General features: G+C 30.7%; 6 protein-coding genes across 6 annotated transcripts; 2 read left to right on the forward strand and 4 right to left on the reverse strand.

The window, feature by feature from the left end:
- Positions 1-1,759: 1,759 nt before the first annotated feature.
- On the reverse strand, positions 1,760-3,322 carry Phum_PHUM441140 (zinc finger protein cchc domain containing protein, putative; the record flags this gene model as incomplete). The annotated part of the gene is made up of 3 exons (XM_002429544.1): positions 1,760-2,469; positions 2,560-2,781; positions 3,112-3,322. The coding sequence occupies 3 exons, from the start codon at positions 3,320-3,322 to the stop codon at positions 1,760-1,762; spliced, it is 1,143 nt and encodes a 380-aa protein (XP_002429589.1).
- Positions 3,323-3,915: 593 nt separating this feature from the next.
- On the forward strand, positions 3,916-5,987 carry Phum_PHUM441150 (A-kinase anchor protein, putative; the record flags this gene model as incomplete). The annotated part of the gene is made up of 9 exons (XM_002429545.1): positions 3,916-3,967; positions 4,063-4,141; positions 4,243-4,412; positions 4,674-4,828; positions 4,916-5,023; positions 5,101-5,226; positions 5,282-5,433; positions 5,510-5,628; positions 5,722-5,987. The coding sequence occupies 9 exons, from the start codon at positions 3,916-3,918 to the stop codon at positions 5,985-5,987; spliced, it is 1,227 nt and encodes a 408-aa protein (XP_002429590.1).
- A 360-nt stretch (positions 5,988-6,347) lies between these two features.
- On the reverse strand, positions 6,348-8,213 carry Phum_PHUM441160 (aldose-1-epimerase, putative; the record flags this gene model as incomplete). Its single annotated transcript, XM_002429546.1, has 9 exons — positions 6,348-6,380; positions 6,439-6,595; positions 6,689-6,793; positions 6,904-7,049; positions 7,131-7,304; positions 7,400-7,573; positions 7,657-7,777; positions 7,875-8,049; positions 8,132-8,213. The coding sequence occupies 9 exons, from the start codon at positions 8,211-8,213 to the stop codon at positions 6,348-6,350; spliced, it is 1,167 nt and encodes a 388-aa protein (XP_002429591.1).
- Positions 8,214-8,697: 484 nt separating this feature from the next.
- On the reverse strand, positions 8,698-10,659 carry Phum_PHUM441170 (uncharacterized protein; the record flags this gene model as incomplete). Its single annotated transcript, XM_002429547.1, has 6 exons — positions 8,698-8,842; positions 8,912-9,174; positions 9,249-9,523; positions 9,631-9,766; positions 9,843-10,454; positions 10,552-10,659. The coding sequence occupies 6 exons, from the start codon at positions 10,657-10,659 to the stop codon at positions 8,698-8,700; spliced, it is 1,539 nt and encodes a 512-aa protein (XP_002429592.1).
- A 177-nt stretch (positions 10,660-10,836) lies between these two features.
- Positions 10,837-11,651, forward strand: Phum_PHUM441180 (PEST proteolytic signal-containing nuclear protein, putative; the record flags this gene model as incomplete). Its single annotated transcript, XM_002429548.1, has 4 exons — positions 10,837-10,882; positions 11,031-11,227; positions 11,308-11,432; positions 11,528-11,651. The coding sequence occupies 4 exons, from the start codon at positions 10,837-10,839 to the stop codon at positions 11,649-11,651; spliced, it is 492 nt and encodes a 163-aa protein (XP_002429593.1).
- Positions 11,652-12,529: 878 nt separating this feature from the next.
- Phum_PHUM441190 (myosin heavy chain 95F, putative) lies at positions 12,530-20,747 on the reverse strand (the record flags this gene model as incomplete). Its single annotated transcript, XM_002429549.1, has 21 exons — positions 12,530-12,681; positions 12,768-13,031; positions 13,111-13,346; positions 13,446-13,670; positions 13,747-13,967; positions 14,045-14,289; positions 14,386-14,593; positions 14,683-14,907; positions 14,996-15,196; positions 15,269-15,492; positions 15,581-15,745; positions 15,829-15,986; positions 16,081-16,324; positions 16,411-16,576; positions 16,669-16,931; positions 17,015-17,179; positions 17,262-17,391; positions 17,860-17,933; positions 19,603-19,791; positions 20,454-20,502; positions 20,718-20,747. 21 exons carry the CDS (start codon positions 20,745-20,747, stop codon positions 12,530-12,532), a joined length of 3,834 nt encoding a protein of 1,277 aa, XP_002429594.1.
- Between the last annotated feature and the right edge of the window lie 936 nt (positions 20,748-21,683).

Below are 21,683 nucleotides of genomic sequence, written 5' to 3' on the forward strand. Positions count from 1 at the left end.
GATCTATGCATGGCATGGATTGACTATCAAAAGGCCTTTGATAGTGTGCCTCACGAATGGATTATTGAGGCATTGAAAATATATAAAGTAGACCCTAACATTACAACGTTCTGCGAGAAGAGTATGAAAAATTGGTGCACCCAGCTGGAAGTGCAAAAATACTCTTCTAGAAAAATATTTATAAAAAGAGGAATTTTTCAGGGAGATTCATTGTCGCCACTTTTATTTTGCATGTCTTTAATTCCTCTATCCAGACAGCTTAATATCAAGGATCAAGGATATGAGTTGGTACCAGGAGGCAGGAAAATCACCCATATGTTATACATGGATGACCTGAAGATATATGCGAAGAGCGAAGAAGAACTAAAGAAAATGTTAAGGACGATACAAACTTTTTCCTCTGACATCAACATGAAATTTGGTTTGGAAAAATGTGCAAAAGTTAATATTGTCAGAGGAAAGTTAAAACAAAAGGAAAATACTGAAGACTCTGGAGAAGAACTTATTAAAGAATTGGACCCTGGATCAACATACAAATATCTAGGGATTGAAGAAAATCTTGGGATAGCCAACAAGGAAATTAAACCTCGATTGAAGAAAGAATATTTTAAAAGATTGAGGCTTATATTACAGTCGGAACTGAATGGAAGAAATAAGATAAATGCCGTCGGCACATTAGCAGTTCCTGTAATAGAATACAGTTTTGGCCTCGTAGACTGGACAAAAGAAGAAATCACGCACTCAGACAGAAGGACAAGGAAAATATTAACCATGAATGGTGCGTTACATCCAAAAGCTGATGTAGATAAGTTGTGGAATATCTGTCGTGAATATGGAATGAATGGACTAGCCAAGGAATGGTACGACCACATTCCAACCCCGATTACGACAGCGGGTCTATACACAGTTCTGTATGATCAACAAATCTAAACCGCGAGCCAAGAACTAACTGATTATCACAGTGAACTAACTTAAGCATCCCTACTTATTAGCCTAAAAAACCATAAACAAAAAGGCTGAAACTCAGGGATTAAGAGATAGAAATTGCCAGAACTTGGCGAGGACGAAAACGGAAACATTTCCGGTCACCGTGGGAGCATTGGGAGCCATACCACATTCACCAAATTGAAATTCGAAGAGGCCCACACACATTCTTTGATAGCACACCACCATCACCACCATCGAGATACATATATCCGTTCCCCAAGGAATCGTGTAGAGATCCCGGGGGGAACGAATGCTAAAAAAAATCCCGGCTAAAACTTAAACATAAAACTTATCGTAATAAATAGTGAAAATGATAATAATATTAATAATAGTAATGATAATTTCCTTTCTTTTGTCGATTTTAAATCAATGCAGTGAACAAACACACACACGTGCACGTGCACGTACAAGTGTTTTCCGTCGAATACGTGTGTGTGTGCGTGTTTGTTTTATCTACAAACAGGTTTAAGATCAATAATTTTTTTTAAATATTAATTTTAAAATAAAAGTGAATCGTTAAAAAAAAAAAAAAAATTTTTTTTTAAAACCTAGCCTCGTTTAAATCAGAACGAAAATTAAATATCTCATGGAATTTGTTTTCACTTTGTTAAACATCATTACTATTATCATTATCATTATTATTACTATCATTTTTACCATTAACGTTATCATTATTATTATTATGTACTTTTATATTTACTTTCGTTAATGGAATTTTAACGGAGAAAAATTTCGTTTTTGATCTTTTTTTGATCTCATTTACATGAGGAATTTAAAATTTGACGAGAGATTTCCTTTTTCCATTGACGTCGCCATTTTTTTTCGTCGGTGTTTTCCCTCCTCCTCCTCCTCCTCTGTTGAAAACCATTTCCTCTTCGAGCGTTTCAACGTTTCTATCGTTTCTTATACCGAGAGTCATCGTTTCCTTTTCTTTTTTCACGACGGTTTTAGGACAGTCTTTCCTTAAATGCGTGACGTCACCGCATTCTCTACACGCTCCGCCGTGCGGGTACAAACCCCTGGGATTGTCGGGACACTGTCTCGCTATGTGTCCCTGTTCTTTACATATGAAACATTCGGCGAATTGAAAACTCGATCCTTTCACGACTTTGCATTCTATGGCGGAGTGTTCCGTGGATCCGCATTTGTAACAAATTCCCGTTCCCGTGTTTTCCGTTTCCGTCAATGACGGACACTGTGATAAAACGTGACCCGAACCGCGACAGTGAAAACAAACGGATTTCTTCAATCTCGACAATGATTTTTCCGCTCTCCTTCTCTCCAATTTCAACGCGGCTTCTAATTTGTCTCTCGGAATTCCCTGCTTGTACATTTCGGTTTTCAATTCTTTCAATCTGACTGCATCGTCGTGGGTAACATTGAAACCTTGAAACTTGACCACTTTTACTTTTTCTCCGTTAACCATGATTTCCTCCACGAACGTACCGTCACTATTATTTTTCCTGGGAAATTTATCCTTTTCTTTGAAATTTTTTCCATTACGATTCTTATTATTATTATTATTGTTGTTGTTCTTGCCAAAATTTTTAACTCGTTTATCTGGAAAATTACCTTTGAAATTTTTACTTTTTACCTTTTTCGAATTCCCAGCAGCAGTAGCAGCAGCATTTTTAACATTTCCTGTTTTATTCTCATTCCCTCCTTGAGAATTTTCCTTTTTCAATTTTTTCTTCTTTTTCTTTTCAGGTTTAGAATTTTCTTCCAATGATTCCGATTTAGAATTCGTAGAATCTGACATTTTCTTTTGTCTTTTTTTTTCCACATCACATTCGACTTTATCACAATTATCATTATTATTTTTCAATTTCCTTTTTTTACTTTTACCATTTACATTTACCACATCACTATTTGAAGTTAAAGTATTTTCATTCATACTACTTTCATTCCCATCGTTTAAATTTGTTTTTTTCTTTTTAATTTTCTTTTTTTTTTTACCATTTACTAATTTACTTTCACTTTTACCATCACTAATTTTATTATCATTAGAAGAATAGTTATTATTATTATTATTATTACTTACATTTTTACTGTCATCGTTTAAACTTTTATCATTGGTTTTAACATTGTTTTTCCTATGGTGTTCTCTAATTAATAAAAAATTACTTTCAACTGTATCAACGTCAAGCGGTGCCCATTTAATTGGTTCTTTGGTTGCAGGTTTCGATTTTATTCGATTAACGATTTCTCCGGGTAATTCCTCATTACTTTCCGTTTTTAACTCAACACTTTTTTTTAGTTCAGCCCATGATGATGCCTGTTCAGGGACTTTATCATTGCAAGATTTAGAACCTTTAGCTCTTGCAAACCTCGTCATCCCGTCTCGTTATTAATTAATTACAATTACCAATACTTTCGTTTATCAAGGCAAAATATAAATTTACTGGTGATCAGCAACGATATAAAAAGTCATTTAATGAGTAAATTCATAATTAAACAATATAAAATAATACCTAAAAAGAAAAAACCACGTGGTTAAGAAAATTATTCTAACCTTATCTGGTTAAAATTTAACATATTTGATGCATCATACCTCGTGGTAACTTTATAATTCAAATATTGAATAAAATCTAACGCGTCAAATCGAATAAATTGATTCATTACATTTCTTGATTACTAATAAAACAATAGCACTACTAAAAATTATAAATTCTTTTCATTTTGCACTTAAAAAAAAAAAAAAAGAAAAAATTAATACGTTACACTAATTTTAATACCGTCACTTTAAGCTTAATAAAATAAAGTAACGGTAATGGCGCGCGTTAAAATAAAATCTGCTGCCACTTTACATATTAATATGCATATATATATGCATCCATAATTTTATATATTTGATTTTCAGTATTTTTTTTAACAAAACAATTTTAATAAATATTTTCTTTTAATTTAATATACAAAAGTTTTAAAAAAATGGCAGAAAGTAATCAAACAATGTTAGAACGTTCAATGAGATCCGTTTTTGGTAAGATGATAATTACTAAAATATTTCATTTCAAATTTTTTTGATTGTAAACAAAAATTAATATCATTATTATTATAATTATACGTGTGTCGCAGTGGGAAATATTCCGTTCGATTTGACAGAAGAAAAACTTAAAGAAATTTTCAGCGAAGTGGGACCGGTTTTATCTTTTAAGTAAGTGTAACTGTTTTGACATTTTTTCTTTTGCTCCCCCCCCCCCCACTTTATTTAATTTTCTGTGTAATGGAATCATTTTTTTTTTTTTCCTTTTTAAGGTTAGTTTACGACAGAGAAAATGGTAAACCTAAAGGATATGGTTTTTGTGAATATAAAGACATAGAAACTGCCAACAGTGCAATGAGAAATTTAAATGGTTTTGAAATCGGTGGAAGGGTATTGAAAGTTGACAATGCAGCAAATGAAAAAACAAGAATGGAAATGCAAAGTAAGCTATTTTAACAACTGAATTTTACTTTCCACCATTTTAAAATAACAACCTATAAAATTCATTCAAATCTCTTATAATTCATTTCTAATATAAATTTTTTACTTTTAATGCCTCAGATATTGGAAATTTAACTGAAGGTATATAAATAATTATTAATAATTTCATTGTTTCAACTTATTTAGTGTTTGTAAAATTTGAAATGAAAACTATTTCAGTTTGGTTAAAAAAAATTTTACCTCAAATTTAATTCGATTTTAGATATGATACAAGCAAACGAGCCGATTCAAAACTCAGACAATAATTTCGAACATGTCGAAGCAGAGAAAGTACCTGAAGCTATAAGCAAAGCAGTGGCATCCCTTCCACCTGAGCAAATGTTTGAATTAATGAAACAAATGAAACAATGCATTCAAGTATTATTTGTACACTACATTTTACCATCATGAAAGACTCGAATGAAATGACACTAATTTAAATTTATTTTAATTATTACTCTCTAGAACAATCCATCGGAAGCTAGAACGATGCTCCTACAAAATCCACAATTAGCTTATGCTTTACTTCAAGCTCAAGTGGTTATGGGTATTGTTGATCCTCACGTGGCCGTTGTGAGTACATGAAACCTTTTGTCGACAAGGTTTAAAAATTGATTTCGAATTAAAAAATCGACGATTGTAATTTTCAGAACATGCTTCACAAAGCCAACGTCGTACCGGAAATAAATCTTCCTGTAGATTCCAAAGGTCCTCAACCTCCCGTCGTTCGACCCGAGTTCGCTTCTCAGGCTCAGCACAACACGGGTAAATTATTCGTAACGGAAATGAAAAATATGAAAGAGTCGGAACTGATTTTTTTTTATTACAGAGGCTGTAGAACGTCCTGTTGATCCGAGAGTTGCGAGAAGTTCGAACGCAGACACGGATTTAAGAATTCCATTTACCGCACCTGTTCCAGTACCTGCACCTCATCCGGTCATGCCGCCTATTCAAAATCAACATTTCGCTCCAGCTCCAGACATGTGAGTCGAATTCCAACCACTCTTATGACTAAAATAAAATTATGATAATAACGAATTTTTCTTTTTGGAAATGCAGGATACTTAGAGATCCTCGTCAAGCTGGAGTTCCCGTTCCGATGCCCGTCGCTCCTCCTAGGGATCCAAGAGCAGCTGCTAATTTAGATCCAAGAACTCCGGCAGTCGATCCACGTTCAGGTATTTCCAAAAAAAAAAAAAACTACCATGACGTCTCAAACTTCTCCCCGCAAACAACAATTAAACGATTTTTTTTTTTTTTGTTTTCCACAGGAGTTTCAATCAACACTCCGACGCCGCCTCCTCGTCAACCTGCTCCCGTTCCGGTACCAAATCCTTCGGGAACCATTTCTCAAAGGCCTACACCCGGTGGCATGCCGCCGAACGCTTTAAGCAACGCCGTTTCAGATCAGGAAAAAGCTGCTCTCATAATGCAAGTCCTTCAATTATCAGACGAGCAAATAGCGATGCTTCCTCCGGAACAAAGACAAAGCATACTCGTATTGAAAGAACAAATAGCCAAAAGCACACAAAGATAATTAATTGTCAAAAATAACCTAAAGAAGAAGAAGAAGAAGAAGACTTTGAAATTTTTAATTTATTACCATCGCGATTAACGGTATTATAAACAAAGAATGACGCCATCTTTTTTTTTTGTGGTCGAACAGACATTAAAATCTCATCAATCTGCATAGTTGTAGTCGTCACCATTTTTTTAACGAAAGCCAAAATAAATGGCGACGTCAATCAACCCATTAAATAATAAATAAATAAATAAATAATTAATAAATAAGAGAAAACAAACAATAGAGAATACGATTTTGATTTTAGTTTAGTTTAGAAACAGTTTTTTTTTTATTATTATTATTATTATTATTACTACTCATTTTTTATATCCGTTATGTCGTCAACCTGACCTCCGGCATATTCACCTTCGAATTCTTCATCATCTTTTTTAATCCGTCTCTTATATCTTTTATAAATACCCACCTTGTAAATTATCCTGTGTGAATAATGTTTACCGGCCCGAAGTATAGGATCGTAACCGGAGAGATCACTCAGAGGCGTCACGCAAAAAGAACCGAATTTTCTATACAATGCTTTTCCCTTTCCCGGAATTTCATCCAATTCGTCCTGGAATTCGTCACTGGAATAAAAAGACAAATTTAATTATTTATTTACCGGATGATGATGATGATGATAAATCGTTTTGATACATGTTTTTTTTTTTTTTACTCACACTTGTTCCGTCGCACAGGGATCTATATCCGATTCATCTTCGCTACATTCACCATAATCAAAATCATCTTCTTCATCGTCGCATACCTTAAGATCCCAATCTTTCCTGTTTTGTCAAAAAAAAAAAAAAATAAATAAATAAAATCGTCACGTTGCCAAGGGGTTGCTTTATAACAATCCTCCTTGGATGCTACTCGCCTGGGAAGTTTATTTAACGTGTTGCAAAGTATCCAAGGTTGATCCGTGAATATTTCAACGTATCTGCAAGTTCTTGGATGTATCAAACGTACGGCGAATCCGACTCTTTCTTCGCATCCTTTTGTCAACACGAAAACGTGTTCGAATTTTTTACTCCCGAATATCTAAAAAAAAACCGGAAGTGTAAGTGACAAAGACATACGTTTTCTTCTCCGTTTCCGGTTAAACTTTTTTTTTTATTTTACTTCTGGGTTGTCCATGAATGTCGGTTGTCGAAAATCCAAAACCGTTTCGTGTATTGGATAAAAATTTTTCAACTTGTGATTATAATGTTTCCATATCGTGTCGGAATTAATCGATAGAACGTGTTTACGTAATTCTTTTTCACCCTTCGAATGACCCGCCATGTTCCAATAAACCTTAAGAAAAAAAAAAAAAAAATTTCATTTTTAATATTATTATTATTATTATTATTAATGACGGTTGATGATGTTGATGTTCTGGGTTGACTCACTTGACTCGTTAAACTTATGGGTACAATTTTCGAACCGCAAGCTTGCAAATCCACTATTATTTCGTTGCAAACGTTTAATGAATATTTTACGCTTAATATTAAATCTATCCTGTAAAAATTTGTACTGAACGTGACGGAACCTTCATCCCTATCGAAATCCCAATCCCAAACAACCTGAAACAAAATGACAAAAGAAAATCGTTGTAGTGGTAGTGGTAGCAACAGCAGCAGCAGGAGTCTCCCAAATCATTCATTACCTTTTCGAGATTGTAGGGAAGAGGACATAGAGACGTGACTCTTCCAAATCCCGGATTTAACGGGGAATAATAAATGTTGACGGAATCGAATCCCAAAACGACATCTTTATACACTCCTTTTCTAAAAAAAAATATTTCAAAATGGGAAAATTAAAAAAGAAAATTTTTTTTCCCTTTTTTTTACTTATAAGTGGTTAGTGGGTACCATAAGAAGTTACCGATCGGGAGCAATGACACCGACCAAAGCAGCTCCTAAAGACATAACTTGAACTTTTATACCATTGGGTAATGTGTTCTTAAGTGTAAATCTCATGACTTCGAAATCGTTACCATATTGAGTTATCACTCCAAATATTTCTTGTGTTATTTTTATATCTCTTTGAATTCCATCATCTGAAAAAATAATAATAATGATAATAATAATAATAATAATATAAATTTATCTTCTTCCTCTTCCATTTTATATCATTCTTACCTATGTCAACGGGTTTTGGACACTGTGGTAAAAATAAAACTTCACCCTCGACTTCGTCTTCGGCCGATAATTTCGAATTCATTTTTCTTCAACGTCTTTTTACGTAAATATACAAGATAAACACTAACGCATACGCATACACATACACATACACACACACGCACATAAAATTTAATCGAAAAATATTAATTTTAACCTAAATTTTGAATTTGAGAGAAAAAAAAAAAAAAAAAAAAAAAAAAAAAATTTTATTTATACTACTGGTACGTTCAAGTTCTTCTTTTTTTTTTTTTTATCTTTTTTCTCTTTTTCTCTTATTGACAAAGTGATATTGCATAAAGTTTAATTTTGTTATTAGTGGCCGTAGACAATAATATATAATTAACCATCCATTTTATTTCCATTTGTAAATTATTCCAGAACATATTTTTATAAAGTGTTCATAATTCATTTCTTATTAACTATTAAATTAAACGCAACTTATTCAGCCTTCTTATTATTATTATTATTATTATTATTATTTTCAAAACGAGTAATATATCAGTAAAAAATTTTTTTCTAATAATTCAATCAAGTTTTATTATTTTTGAAAAATATCTCGGTCCAAAATTGGATGGTAGAAACGGTACGACTAAACTACCATATTTCATATTTAATTTTTTACCATAATTAAATAATAAATTTGTAGATGTTAAAGCTGGTGACAAATCCCTGAAAAACGTTATTATTATTATTATTATTAATTAAATTAAACGCGATTGATTTTATTCATGAACGTACCTCACGGAAAATCTCATGTCTGAATTTTCCATAACCATTCTAATAGCTGCATCAACGACTCCATCATTTTGTACTGGAGACATGGTTCCAGTTGTGTAAACGACAGTACCACCAGGTTTAACCATTTTCAATGCGTTAGCCAATGTTATTGTTTGATTTTGTGGTAATTTAAGCCTGTCCCTAAATTTTCTAACGCTGTAATAATTATCATCTGGATTTGTTAAACATTCTCTATCATCAGTGCAAAAAATATCTAAAAGAATCTAAAATTTAAATAAATAAAAATTATTTTGGTATAAATAAAAGTTTTGTATTCGCACAAACGACTCAAACATACTTTATCGAATAAGTTGTGGTAGTAGGGATCATCAAAATCGACTGATGTTAATAATAGTGTATCTTTCCATGCAGGCGAATAATCCAATAAATAATTTTTAAAAAATTCTTCCATTTCGTTACAAGTGTTACAAACTAATATTTTGACTAAATTTGTTTGTAGTATTGAAAAAGCTTTGGTTCCAGAATTAGGTATCATATCGAAAACAGCATCACCAAATTGTAAATCCAAAGCTAAAATCGTAAGTAAATCTGCTCCATCCATTAATAAATATTCTGAATAAAAAAAAAAATTAAAATTGTTAATTGCATTAATAAAATTTGATAGAGAAAAAAGTTTTGTAAATATTTTTTTTTAATTAAAAAAGTAATAATTGACTTACTGTATATGTAGTTTTCATCTCTTGTCGCTTCTGGAATTTCACGCATGTCTCCTCTATCGAAAACATAAGCTAATAAATCTTTTGGAAAATTTAAATTAAATTCTTTTTCAATGTGAAAAAAAAAATCAGGTTTAGGCTGAAATATATAAATGAATGAGTTGTATTATGTCATGTAGGTGTAGGAATTGATTTTTGAAATACAAAATTTTCACCTGATAATATTTAAAATATTCCGATTCCGATATGTATTCATCGAGACCCCTCAATTTTGTTACAGGTACAAATTCGTGTAAATTTGCATCGCTTGAATTAGAATTAGGTAATATAAGTCTGTTATAATTAATTTTAGAAAGTGCTTTATCAGTGTTCATGGATGTCATCGATTCTTCAATATCATAATCTTCTTTTTTTTCAACAGAAATTTTTCCTCCTTCATTTTCATTATTATAAAATTTTGCTGTGATTTCACCATCTTCCACTCCACAGTAAATATTTTCCAATTCCGTTTTTTTAGATTCATATTGTGATTTGATAACATCATCAATCAAATTTAAATTTTTATTCTCTTTATTATTTATTTCCTTATGTTTGTTTGACAAAAATGATTTCTGCACTTCGAAATAGTTTTTTATATCGATGGCTCCTTTATTTTCTAAATATTTTACTGTTTCTTCGATATCCCCTAAATTGTTAACAATGGCTATTTTCTTTTGTTCAGATAGTAATCCTAATCTAACTGATGGCCATTTTTTATTAAAAAATGCCTTGTAAAAATCATCGAAATGTTTTAAGGCATTGTCACAAGCAGTGGTAGGTTCAGGTTTCTACAATAATAAAATTATAATAAGAAACAAATAATTATTTAACGGTTAATTAATACTTTTTAATAAAAAAAGTTGAAAAAAAATTTTTTCAAATAACCTCATATTTTATAGTAATAAAATTAGAACAACTTTTAATGGGAATATTTAAAAAATTTCGATTTATAACTCGTTTGTAAGAAAATATTCTACTACCGTGTAAATTCATGATTATTTAATAAAAAAAAAAAAATTTTTTTTTTTTTAATAACGCGCCAAATACATTTTTTTTTTTTTTTTTTTTTTTTTTTTAACCGACCACCTGAATTAAGAATTTTATTTTAAAATACCTATGACCGAATTTTTGAAAAGAACAAAAAAAAATTTAGAAGGCAGTGATTCAAAAATGGCGACAAAAGAAAGATCAATTTCTAAGGAGTCGGATGAAAAAGGTTTATTGTTATTTTTTAAATATTTTTTAAAATTCAGTTTTAAAGATTAGACGACAATTATTTGACTAATGACATATTACGGGGCCATTATTGGTCTTGTCCCCTCCAAACTCTAATGTCCCAATCTCATGTTGCCAGTGTTACTCAGGGTCTTCCAGGGTTGATGGCGAGCCAGTTTCCATTTCAAACAAAAGGACAAGTGCCGATTCAAAGCCAGATGATTCTAAAAGGCAAAAAATAAGCTTTGGTTTGACAGGAAAACAATCGTCTGGTCAAAATTGTAAAGGAAATACCAATGTTAAAGGAAATACAAAACCTGGAATTCAAATAAGACTGGGCTTTAATGTAAGATATTTTTAAAAAAAAATTTTGTTAATTTTTTTTTGTTTAATAATTTTTAATTCTTACAATTTCCTGTTTTATAGAAGCAAGCAGTTCCTATACCACCGGTTAAATTTAGACCAACTGCAGCTATATTTAATAGTGATGATGATGAAGAACCTGAAGAAATGCCACCAGAAGCTAAAATGAGAATGAGAAATATAGGAAGGTATGATGACAAAACAAACAAACAAACAAACAGAAAACAAATTATTTATTATTAAAAAATTTAATAACAAATTCCCTTTTTATTATCATCATCAGGGACACTCCCACATCGGCTGGTCCAAATTCATTTGGTAAAACAAAACAAGGATTTTGCGATTCGAAAAAAGTTTTTGAAAAATCATTAAAAGCAGCCATTGAAAAAGCAGCTGGAAATGATTGAAATTCATCAAATTATTCTTCATTTCTCTTAAATGTGTGTATGTAAAAACAATATGTTGTTGATTGTTTCGATAACAACAATCATAAATCATAATTTTTTTTTTTTTTTTAATCGTTTCGATAACAAAAAAAAAATCAATCGAGTTGAAAAAAAAAAAAAAAAAAAAAAAGAAAGTTGTTATTACATGTATTAATTGTAAAGTATTACATCACCAAATTAAATAGGATGAAAGACAAAAAAAAAAAAAGTTGATGTAGCCAATCGATCGATGCCAATCAATCGATACCAATCGATCGATACTAATCGATAATTTCAATCAATTGTGATCATAATAATAATAATAATAATAAAAGGTAATTAATATTTTTTTTTTTTTTTAAGTTAAATGTTTTATCGAGTAAAGTGTAAAAGTTTAAAAAAAAAAATTTAATTATTTAATTATTATTAAATATAATTTTTTTGTTTGTTATTTTGTTTGTTTGTTTGTTTGTTTGTCTGTTTGTTTTAATTTTATTATTATTATTTTTTTTTGCCGAATCGAAATCGCTCGTTAATTGTAATTTTTTAAACATATGTTAACGATTTGTTGTTTGTTTCGGATGAGACGTCATCATATACGCACCGATAGAGAAAACTCAAAATTATTATCATTATTACTATCGAAAATCGAATCGAAATTCGATTAATCGATTTATTAAAAAAAAACAAAAAAAAAAGGAAAAATTCGTTTTTTTAATTTCCTAATTTGCGTTTATATTATCATTTTCGACATATAATAGGCTACATATGACAAAACCGGGTACGTCATTATCGTAATAATAATAATAATAATAATAATAATAATAATGATGATGATGATGATGACGATGATGATTAATTTATTTAATTCTTTGTGATGGTCTAACGTAAGGTTTACCACCGTGTTTGATCCATTCCTTATCGAATTCGTGTTCTAATATTTCCGCTCCCTTTTTCCTATTCAAACCCGTTTCTTCGAGGCTCAATTCGCACATTTGCATGTCGTCGACACCTGAAAGGATTTAAAATTCAAATACCTTTTTGCCTTTTAAAAAAAAAAAAAAAAGGAAAAAAACCTTTTTTTGAAAAACTCCAAACCTGCAACTAATAAAATGGGAGTTTTATCCGGATGTAATTCCATTTGTCTCGCAACGTATTGTCCGTCGAAATGAGCATACCACCAACCTTTTTTCCCCAGGGTTTGATTGTGTATTATGCCATTTTCAGGTCCGTTTGGTGTTTTATGAATATTCGGACGAACGAAAGGTATGCGAAAATACCTTTGTGAATTATTATTATTATTACCGTTTAACGATTCCGAAACTTTATTACTATTTAATCTTGTCGTCGTTGTTCGACTCGCTGAAAACAAACAAACAAACAAACGGATTATGATGACGTGTACCTTAAAACCTTAAAACGATTAATTTTTTACACGTACCTTCTTCCATTAGTACTTTTGGTACTCTTTCATTTTGTCCTAAAGCTGTTTTCTTATTATTTTTGGCTTTCCATGCGTGATACACTTTCAATCGTCTATGAAATTCGTGTCTGCACGCTTCGAGTAATTCTATATCGCAAGACGTGTTTATCGTATCCCTTAATTCCGAGTATTTCCATTTGGACAAATCGTATTGTTTGTTTGATCCTGTATAATTTTTTCCACCGCCGTTTACCCTGTTTAAATGTTTGTTTAAACGTTTCCATATTAGTGATCGGAATAAAACGAAAAAAAAAAAAAAAAAACAAAAGAAAAACAAACAACAAACAACAAACATTTTCGAAGAAGACGTTGAATTAAATTCTTCGACTTGACTGTTACATTCGTTTGCTAATCTTAATGCTAATTCGTGATCTCTCCTTTCCTGTTCCATTTGTTCACGAAGACGAGTTTCTTCTTTTTCCTGTTCAGCCTTGAGTATTTCCAATTCCCTTTGACTTAATTCATCTTTTTCTCTCATTTTCTCTTCTAATTTTCTCCTGTTTTCTATTTCCGCTTTCCTTAACCCCCGCGAAACAAAAATTTTTTTTAATTATCATAAAATAAAAGAAAAAAATTTGAATTAAATTTTCATACTTTTTCAAATGTTCTTCGTTTTCTTTTTTCAATTTTTCCTCTTCTAATTTTCTAAGTCTTTCCTTTTCAATTTCCTCTTGTATTTTCCTTAGTTTTTCCTGTTCTTCTGCTTTTTTCTGTTCTACTAACATGCTCTGTAACGTTCCCAATAGATTTTTAGCACGATTTAATAAACTGTTGTACGTTTCGTCCAACACTTCCGGTTTTATCGATGGATTCGACTGGAAAAAAAAAAAATTTTTTTTTTACGTTTCGAACGAAAATAATAATAATAATAATAATAGAACAATTTAAAAACCTTAATTTTCAAACATGTCGACGCGATTTCCGTTTTTAAATTTTTAATTTCCGTTTCCGTAACGTTTTTGTTATTGTTTTTAAGTTGTCGAGCCATCGTTTCCATTTCCGTAAGCATGGATTCAATACCTTTCGTTTTCATAATTGTTTTGTAACGCGGTCCGTGTTTTTTTTTCATTAAAAACATTCTTATATTTTTCTGTATGGTTATTAAATTTTCCCTTCTGTAACCTATTTTGTTTTTCACTGAAGAAAAACAAAAAGAAAAATCAATAAAAAATTTTCATTTTTTTTTTTTTTTTTTTTTTTTTTTGGAAAATGTTTGTTTATTATAAAACTCACGTTTTATAACGGACAAAGCACACCATTGAGCAATTTTCCACCTGTGAATAATCAACCATTTTTTAACTTTATAGAGTATTTTTTTCAAATTTTCCGGATCGGATTTCATTATCATGTCGAATTCGGCAAATTTTCCAGGTCTGAAAAATACTTTCGTTATACCGAAACTGTAATCTTTTTCGCTCATTCCCATAGCGTGAAGGAGTACCTGTCGGAAAAACGTTAAAATGACGTCATCATAATCATAGCGTAACAAACACTTGTGGGTTACAAAAAAAAAAAAAAAAATTTCCTTACTTTACAAAACAATCTATGATCTAATTTTTTCAAATCATCCGTCATGTATTTCTGATACATGTTGTACAAATCAGAAAAAACGGCTCTCGACGGATAACCCATTTGCATTAATTCTAAAACTGACGTCATTCCAGAACATTGAAGCTGCGATAGAATGTTGGCTCCTTCGAATTCATGATCAATCATTTTTTGATTGGGTTTTATACATCTCACGAAACTCGTGCCCTGTTTGCAAAACACATCAAATATTTACATTTTTTGTTTTTTTTTTTTTGTTTCGAATTAATCTTTTCGTAGTAAAAAAATATGTTACCGTGCTTTCGAGCTTATCCATGAGTTCACCGAGTTGAGTTTTAAATTTTAAACCCACGCTATCGAAAGCCAATTTACCACCCTTTTGTTGTGAATTATTATTTACCGGAAACAAACTTTGAAGGAATTTATTTCTACTTTCTTGTACTAAACACTCGAGAGACGTGTGGAGTGCGTCGTTATTTTTCTCTATGAATTGACTCTGGAAAAAAGGAAAAACGAAGCGTTATGGCGGAAAATTTACAATTGGGGTAAACTAAGAAGAGTTAATTACCGTTTGATAGCAAACGGCTCCGGCAAAATGCCTGACGAGAAAACCCTCATCGTCACGAATTTCCCTATGAGCTTTCAATCTCGACGTACGTGGTAATCCGAGTCGGAAATGACCGTTCCAAGCACGATGTACTTCCGTCGTGAAATGAGCCGGATTTGGCTTGGGAAGTTTCGATTCTTCGTCCAAAAGGTTGAATATTCCATTGACCTTTGTTTCGATCAAATCTAACCGAAAAAAAAAAAAAAAAAAAAAGGGTTTTGAATTATACAAATTTTCATTTTTCAAATGTTATTCGTTCGAATAATAACATACCGATGCAATCTTGATTATCAACAAATTCTATTTTATCAACGTTCAATCCTTCTTTCTTGTAAAGCTCTTGTTCGTCTTTTAAAATTCGTTGATTGAAAAATTGTTGTAATTTTTCGTTGCAATAATTTATGCAAAATTGTTCGAAACTATTCACCGTGAAATATTCTATAAAAAAAAAAAAAAAAAAAAAAAAATTAATACTTTTTTAATTGTCCCCTCATCCCCTCGATCAAAATGATTCAACTCACCGAATCCGGCAATGTCTAAAACTCCAATGTAATAACTGGAAACTTTAAATGGAATGCTTTTATTAATTGATCTCACGATGTGATCGAATAAATTGCTGTACAAAGCTTTGGCCAAAGCATCCCTCGCACTGTTTGCTTCGTAAACTTTTAAAGGTACCCTAAAAAGTTTGTTTCATTACCGATTAAACAATTTTAAAAGGTTTTAAGTAATAATAATAATAATAATAATAATAATGGTGGTGGTAAATTTACATTATGACCGTTCCTTTCATTCCTCCCCTACTTGTCATCATAACTTTCGAAACGAGTGCTTGTCTCAATTCACCCTTATCGACTCCCATTAATGTCGCAGCCGTTGCTAAGGATTTTTCCGATTTGGGACACACCTGACATCCTCCTTTCGAATCCTGAGGATTGTCTTCGAAATCGACGTTTCCCAAATGTAAAACAGCCGCGACGATCGTATATATTTCCAATTTATTTTGATCGGTTAAACCTTAAAAAAAAAAAAAAAATTGCAAATCGAATTTTTTCGAAAAAAATTTTTTTTTCAATTTCCCCCCCCCCCCCCGGTGAGTATACCTAGCCTGGAAAGTGCTTGATCCATCGATGAAAAATCTTTAAAATCATCCAACATGGGATCTTTGAGTCCGCCCCTTCTCCCATGACATTCACTTTTTTGACTAACGTTTAACATTTTTTCCGTTGACGGATTTGAAAAATATTGAGTGCAACCCTTATTCAAATACTGAAAAAAATAATGATGATGATAAGATACGAGAAAAAGGGTAAAAAAAAAAAAAAAAAAAAAAGTTTAGTTTGAAAAAGGGTGATACGAACGCGAAAATCATCGGGATTCGTTATGTTTAAATCCCTGCGAAGTTTTTCCGGTGCTCCCGCACAAAGCAAATAAAAAACGTGATAATTCCTTTCCTCCGAACTCTGAACGCAAATCCTGGATTTTTCCAGTAAATAATGCGATATGAAACCACCGACGACTTGATATTTACCATCGAAATGAACTTCCATGAATTTTCCAAAACGACTACTGTTGTTATTACGTGTCGTTTTCGCATTACCGAAAGCTTCCAAAACGGGATTGGCTAAAAAAAAATTTAAAATCGAATCAATTTTTTTTTTTTTTTATTTCGGTTCCAAAATTAATTAATTAATTAATTAAAATTACCATCTAAAATTTTTTGTTCGACTGGACCAGCCGTCGAACCCCACAATTCGCATAAATATCTCAATAAATATTTTGTCGATTCCGTTTTCCCAGCACCGGATTCACCGGAAACAATTATCGATTGTGATTGTTTTAAACTTTTCATATCACGAAAGGATTTATCCGCTGGAACCAAAAAACAAAAATTATAATAATCACGCTTTATTTCTGACATTTTTGTCTTCTTCCCCGACAAAATACCACATACCTATGGCGAATACGTGGGGTGGTAAAACTCCCAAAGATTTTCCCTGATATTTTTTTATCGTTGATGACGAATAGAGATCTTTTATTTCAAAATATGGATTAACTGCTATCAATATATTTGCCACGTAAGTCTGAAAAATATAAAAAATGGGGGGGTGAGGTACCATCACATTTTCAATATTAAATTTAAACAAAACGTACTTTCCCCTCCCTTTTTCCTCCTCCCTCTCTTACCCTCCCATCTCGAACGGATTTAAATTCACCGCTGGAATTAAAATTATTAAAACAAAAGAAAATAATAATTATTATTATAATAATTAACTTTCCGTGAGAACGAGAGAGAGAGAGAGAGAGAGAGAGAGAGAGAGAGAGAGAAATAATAATAATAATAAGAACAAACAACAAAGAGTAATTTTTTAAATTTTAATATTTTTTTTTTTTCATTTTGTTTAAACGTTTTTTTTCTATTTTTTATTAGCAAAAAATTAAATTACTTAATAATTTTTTTTATTTTTACCGTTATTTAATGATCATTATTATTATTATTATTATTATTATTATTATTATTATTATTATTATTATTATTAAAAAAAACTTACGTATATTTTATCTTTTCCATAACGTATTCTAATATTATTTAATAAAGTTGCTTCGTTTAAAAACATCAAAGCACCTGAGAAAAAAAAATTTAATGGATTTAATAATCATTATTATTATTAATAATAATTTATTTATCGATAAATCAATACTAATGATGATGATGATGATAATCGTCGTTTATTGTTTATGGGTAGAGAGAGAATTTAAATTGAAAAAAAATTATCGAAAGACCGAACGAAATTCTTTTCGACTGTTGATTGAAAAATAATCAAAAATTTTGGAAAAAGAAAAGTCTGGAGTAGAAAAAAACTGGAAAAAAAAGTTTTGGAATTTGTTAAACGTTCGTTCGAATCAACGCCGCCATTATTCTCTCTCTCTCTTTTTTTTTTAAAAAAATTCAAACCGTAGGAATTTTTGTTTTGTTTTTTTTTTTTTCCCAAGCCGAAAATTTGTTCGTTCGCTGGAACGATTGTTTGGTTGTTTGTTTGTTTGTTTGTCGAATTAAGTCAACGATGGAACGGATAATAAACGTTTCCTTTCGTCATTAAAAAAAAAAAAAACCATAAATAAAAAAATTTTTTTTTTTGTGGGTGATGCATTCGAATTTGACATTCATTTTTTTTTCTTTCTATCTTTTACTGTGAATGAATCACTAATAATAATAATAATAATATTTTAAATGTGGATGTGGATGAACGTTTTCGAAAAAATGAATTAACCGACTCCCCATTTATCATTATTATTATTATTATTTCATAATTTCACGGAGAGAGAGAGAGAGAGAGAGAGAGAGAGAGAGGCAGGGAGGGGGAAATTTATTCGGCTCGATTATTTATAACAAAACAAACGAAATTAACGGTTGAAATACTGACGTAATGAGAGGTCGAGTTTAAAGTTAGTTTTTCTATGTGTGTGAGAGAGAGAGAGAAAGAGAGAGCAAGAGAGAGAGAGAGAAAATTTTTTTTCCAGGCGTTTATTAACAATGTATTCGTGTATACGATTTGTTTAATTAAAAAAAAAAAAATTCACATCGTCTGCATGATTCAAAAAAAAACAACTTACATCACGTGTTTGTACATCGAATAAAGCAGACGAAATAATAATAATAATAATAATAATAAACAAATTTCTCATATTATTATTATTATTAATACGATTTCGCTAAGGTGAATCACGAATTGAACGTAATAACAAAACAAGGAGGTAACGGAGGTTTTTCGCGGTTGTTGCAAACGATTACGTGATGAAAAAAATAAATTAATTTATTATTTATTAGAAAGTTTTTCTTTTTTCAAAAAAAAAAAAAATAATTTTAACGTGGCAGGAGAATAATCGTTAATACACCGGATTTATATAAACGCATGGAAACAACAAAGTGGCGGAAAATCCCGAAATTTCCCGTCGAAAAAAAAATAAAAAAAAATAAACAAGGAATGAGGAGACAAAGACTTACGTCTTATCAATGTATAAATAAAACACGAGCGATTGATAAGTAGATAATAATGATATTAAAAGGCGTTTAATATCATTTTTTTATGAATTTTTTAAAAATTAAAATTCGTTGGGCGGCGTCAAATTTTTTTTTTCTAAAAGAAAATTTCTAGAAATTTCACAGTTAGGGATCGGAGAATGGAAAAAAAAAAAAAAAAAATTAAATCGAAATGCACGTCACGCGTTTTGATTAAAGTCATCATTATCATCATCATCATCGTTCCCACACACACACACGCACACACACTTACAATTATCGTCGACATCCTTATTGTCGTAATCCTCGGCCGTATACGTTCTATCCAACGAGCAGACGACTTTTTTTTTTTTAGGATCCAAAGGTTCGACCATGACTTCTCCCAAACCGATGTCGACCACTTTCCCCAGGATGAATCCCTCTTGGGGATCAGGAAGCCAGACACGGTGACTTTCCATATTTTCTAAAAAAAAAAAAAAATAAATAAATAAATTTCGATCGTGCCTTATTTTTATTTTTCTAGCAGAAGAAAAATTTACATAACGTTCGTCCGTTTCGTATAAACGTTTTTTTTCTTACTTAATTACAAAAAAAAAAAAAAAAAACAAAAACTTGTTTTGTTGAATAAATCAAAGTTTTGTTGCATGCATGCATGCAAAAATTAACAATTTTTTGTTTGTTCGTTTGTTTTTTTGTTTGTTAAAGCACAAACCACATAATTTCTTTTTTTTTTTTAGTTGCAATCAGCAATGGTGTTGATTACGTTATTACAACTTAAATCACCTTTTTAACATTGAAAAACAGAAAAACAAAAACGCCTTAAAATCGTCGTGTTTATATTTGGCAACTCCTCCCTCCCCCGCGATAATAATAATAATAATAAATCCGTGGGAAACTATCAAAAAAATATTTTTTATGGCTCTTACCTCCCTCCCCTTTCCCCTCCTTCCCTCCTCCCCACAAGAAATTTAACTTTTTTAATTTACACAAACCTTGAATTTGGCGTTTTTCAATTAAAAAACAAAAAACTAAAAATGGTTTTACGCGAACGAACGAGTTTTCTTTCTCGTTCGATTCGAAAAATTTTCCTTTTTCACGCACGCACGCACGCACGTACACACTCACGTTTTAATTTAATAAACTCCTTTATAATTTTTCTTTTTGAAACTGACACCTTTCACCCAAAAACAAAAAAAAAAAAAAAAGAAAAGCTTTTAAAACAAGGTCGACGCTAACACGACGACGACGTGTTTACCTTTTCCCACTTATTAATTTTCCGACAAAACAACCAAAGTCAAAATAACGTCTTTTTTTAGATGATAATAATAATAATAGCGATAATCAACGTTCGGAAAAAATTAAAAAAATAAAATAAAATTTTGTTATTACGAATCCATTTGAAATTTCGAATCGAATCATTTATTTTATACGTTTCGTATTCGTTTAGTATTTTCTCCAGCAACACACGGAAATGATTTTAAACAAACAAACGACTGGAAACATAAACACGCGGCGAATCGACACTGGAAGTCTAAAATTTCATTGTGTCCATTTATCCTTGATCTTTATTATAGAAAAGAAACGATAGAATTTCATTTTTTTTTTTTTTTTTAAATAATATATATATAATCTAACGTAAAATTAATAATAATAATAATAATAATAATAATAATAATAATAGTAATGATAAACCGTAACCATCGCAAACTGTGAAATGTTTTTTTACATTAATCGCACCGCGTTTATTATTATTATTATTATTATTATTCTTAATGGGTCGTTTTTTAATTGTAATTACACCGCGTAATATATTCGCGTTTCACTTGACTATGCGTAAAACATACAATCCGGCCTTTTTTTTTTATGTTAATAAAATTAATAATGATAATGATGATAATGATAATACTAAAGTATAATGAAACTTATGTAATTCGAAAAAAAATGCATTCGCGTGTAAACGCAATAATAAAACATACACAAACGATTTATTATTGTTATCCATTATTTATTTATTTATTTATTTATTTATTCATTTTTTATTTACGGAAGAATTTTTTTTTTCTTAAAGCAAGCAGAAGACGCAATAAATAAATAAATAAATAAATAAAAAAAGAAATAAACAAACCATCGAATGCTTGTGTGTGTGTGTGTGTGTGGGAGCTGGAGTCGAATTAATCATAGTTTATTTATTGTTGTTGTTGTTATTATTATTATTATTATTATTATTATTATTATTATGGAGACCATTAAAGACCTCTACGTATGGTCAATGATTGTTTTGTGAAAGAAAAAAGAAAAGAGCGGCGTAAAAAAAAAAAAAAAGGGAAGCAGACACTCGAAAATACAATAAATAGA

The sequence above is a fragment of the Pediculus humanus genome, genomic scaffold (assembly GCF_000006295.1).
Source record: "Pediculus humanus corporis 1103172108212 genomic scaffold, whole genome shotgun sequence".
Classification (NCBI taxonomy): domain Eukaryota; kingdom Metazoa; phylum Arthropoda; class Insecta; order Psocodea; family Pediculidae; genus Pediculus; species Pediculus humanus.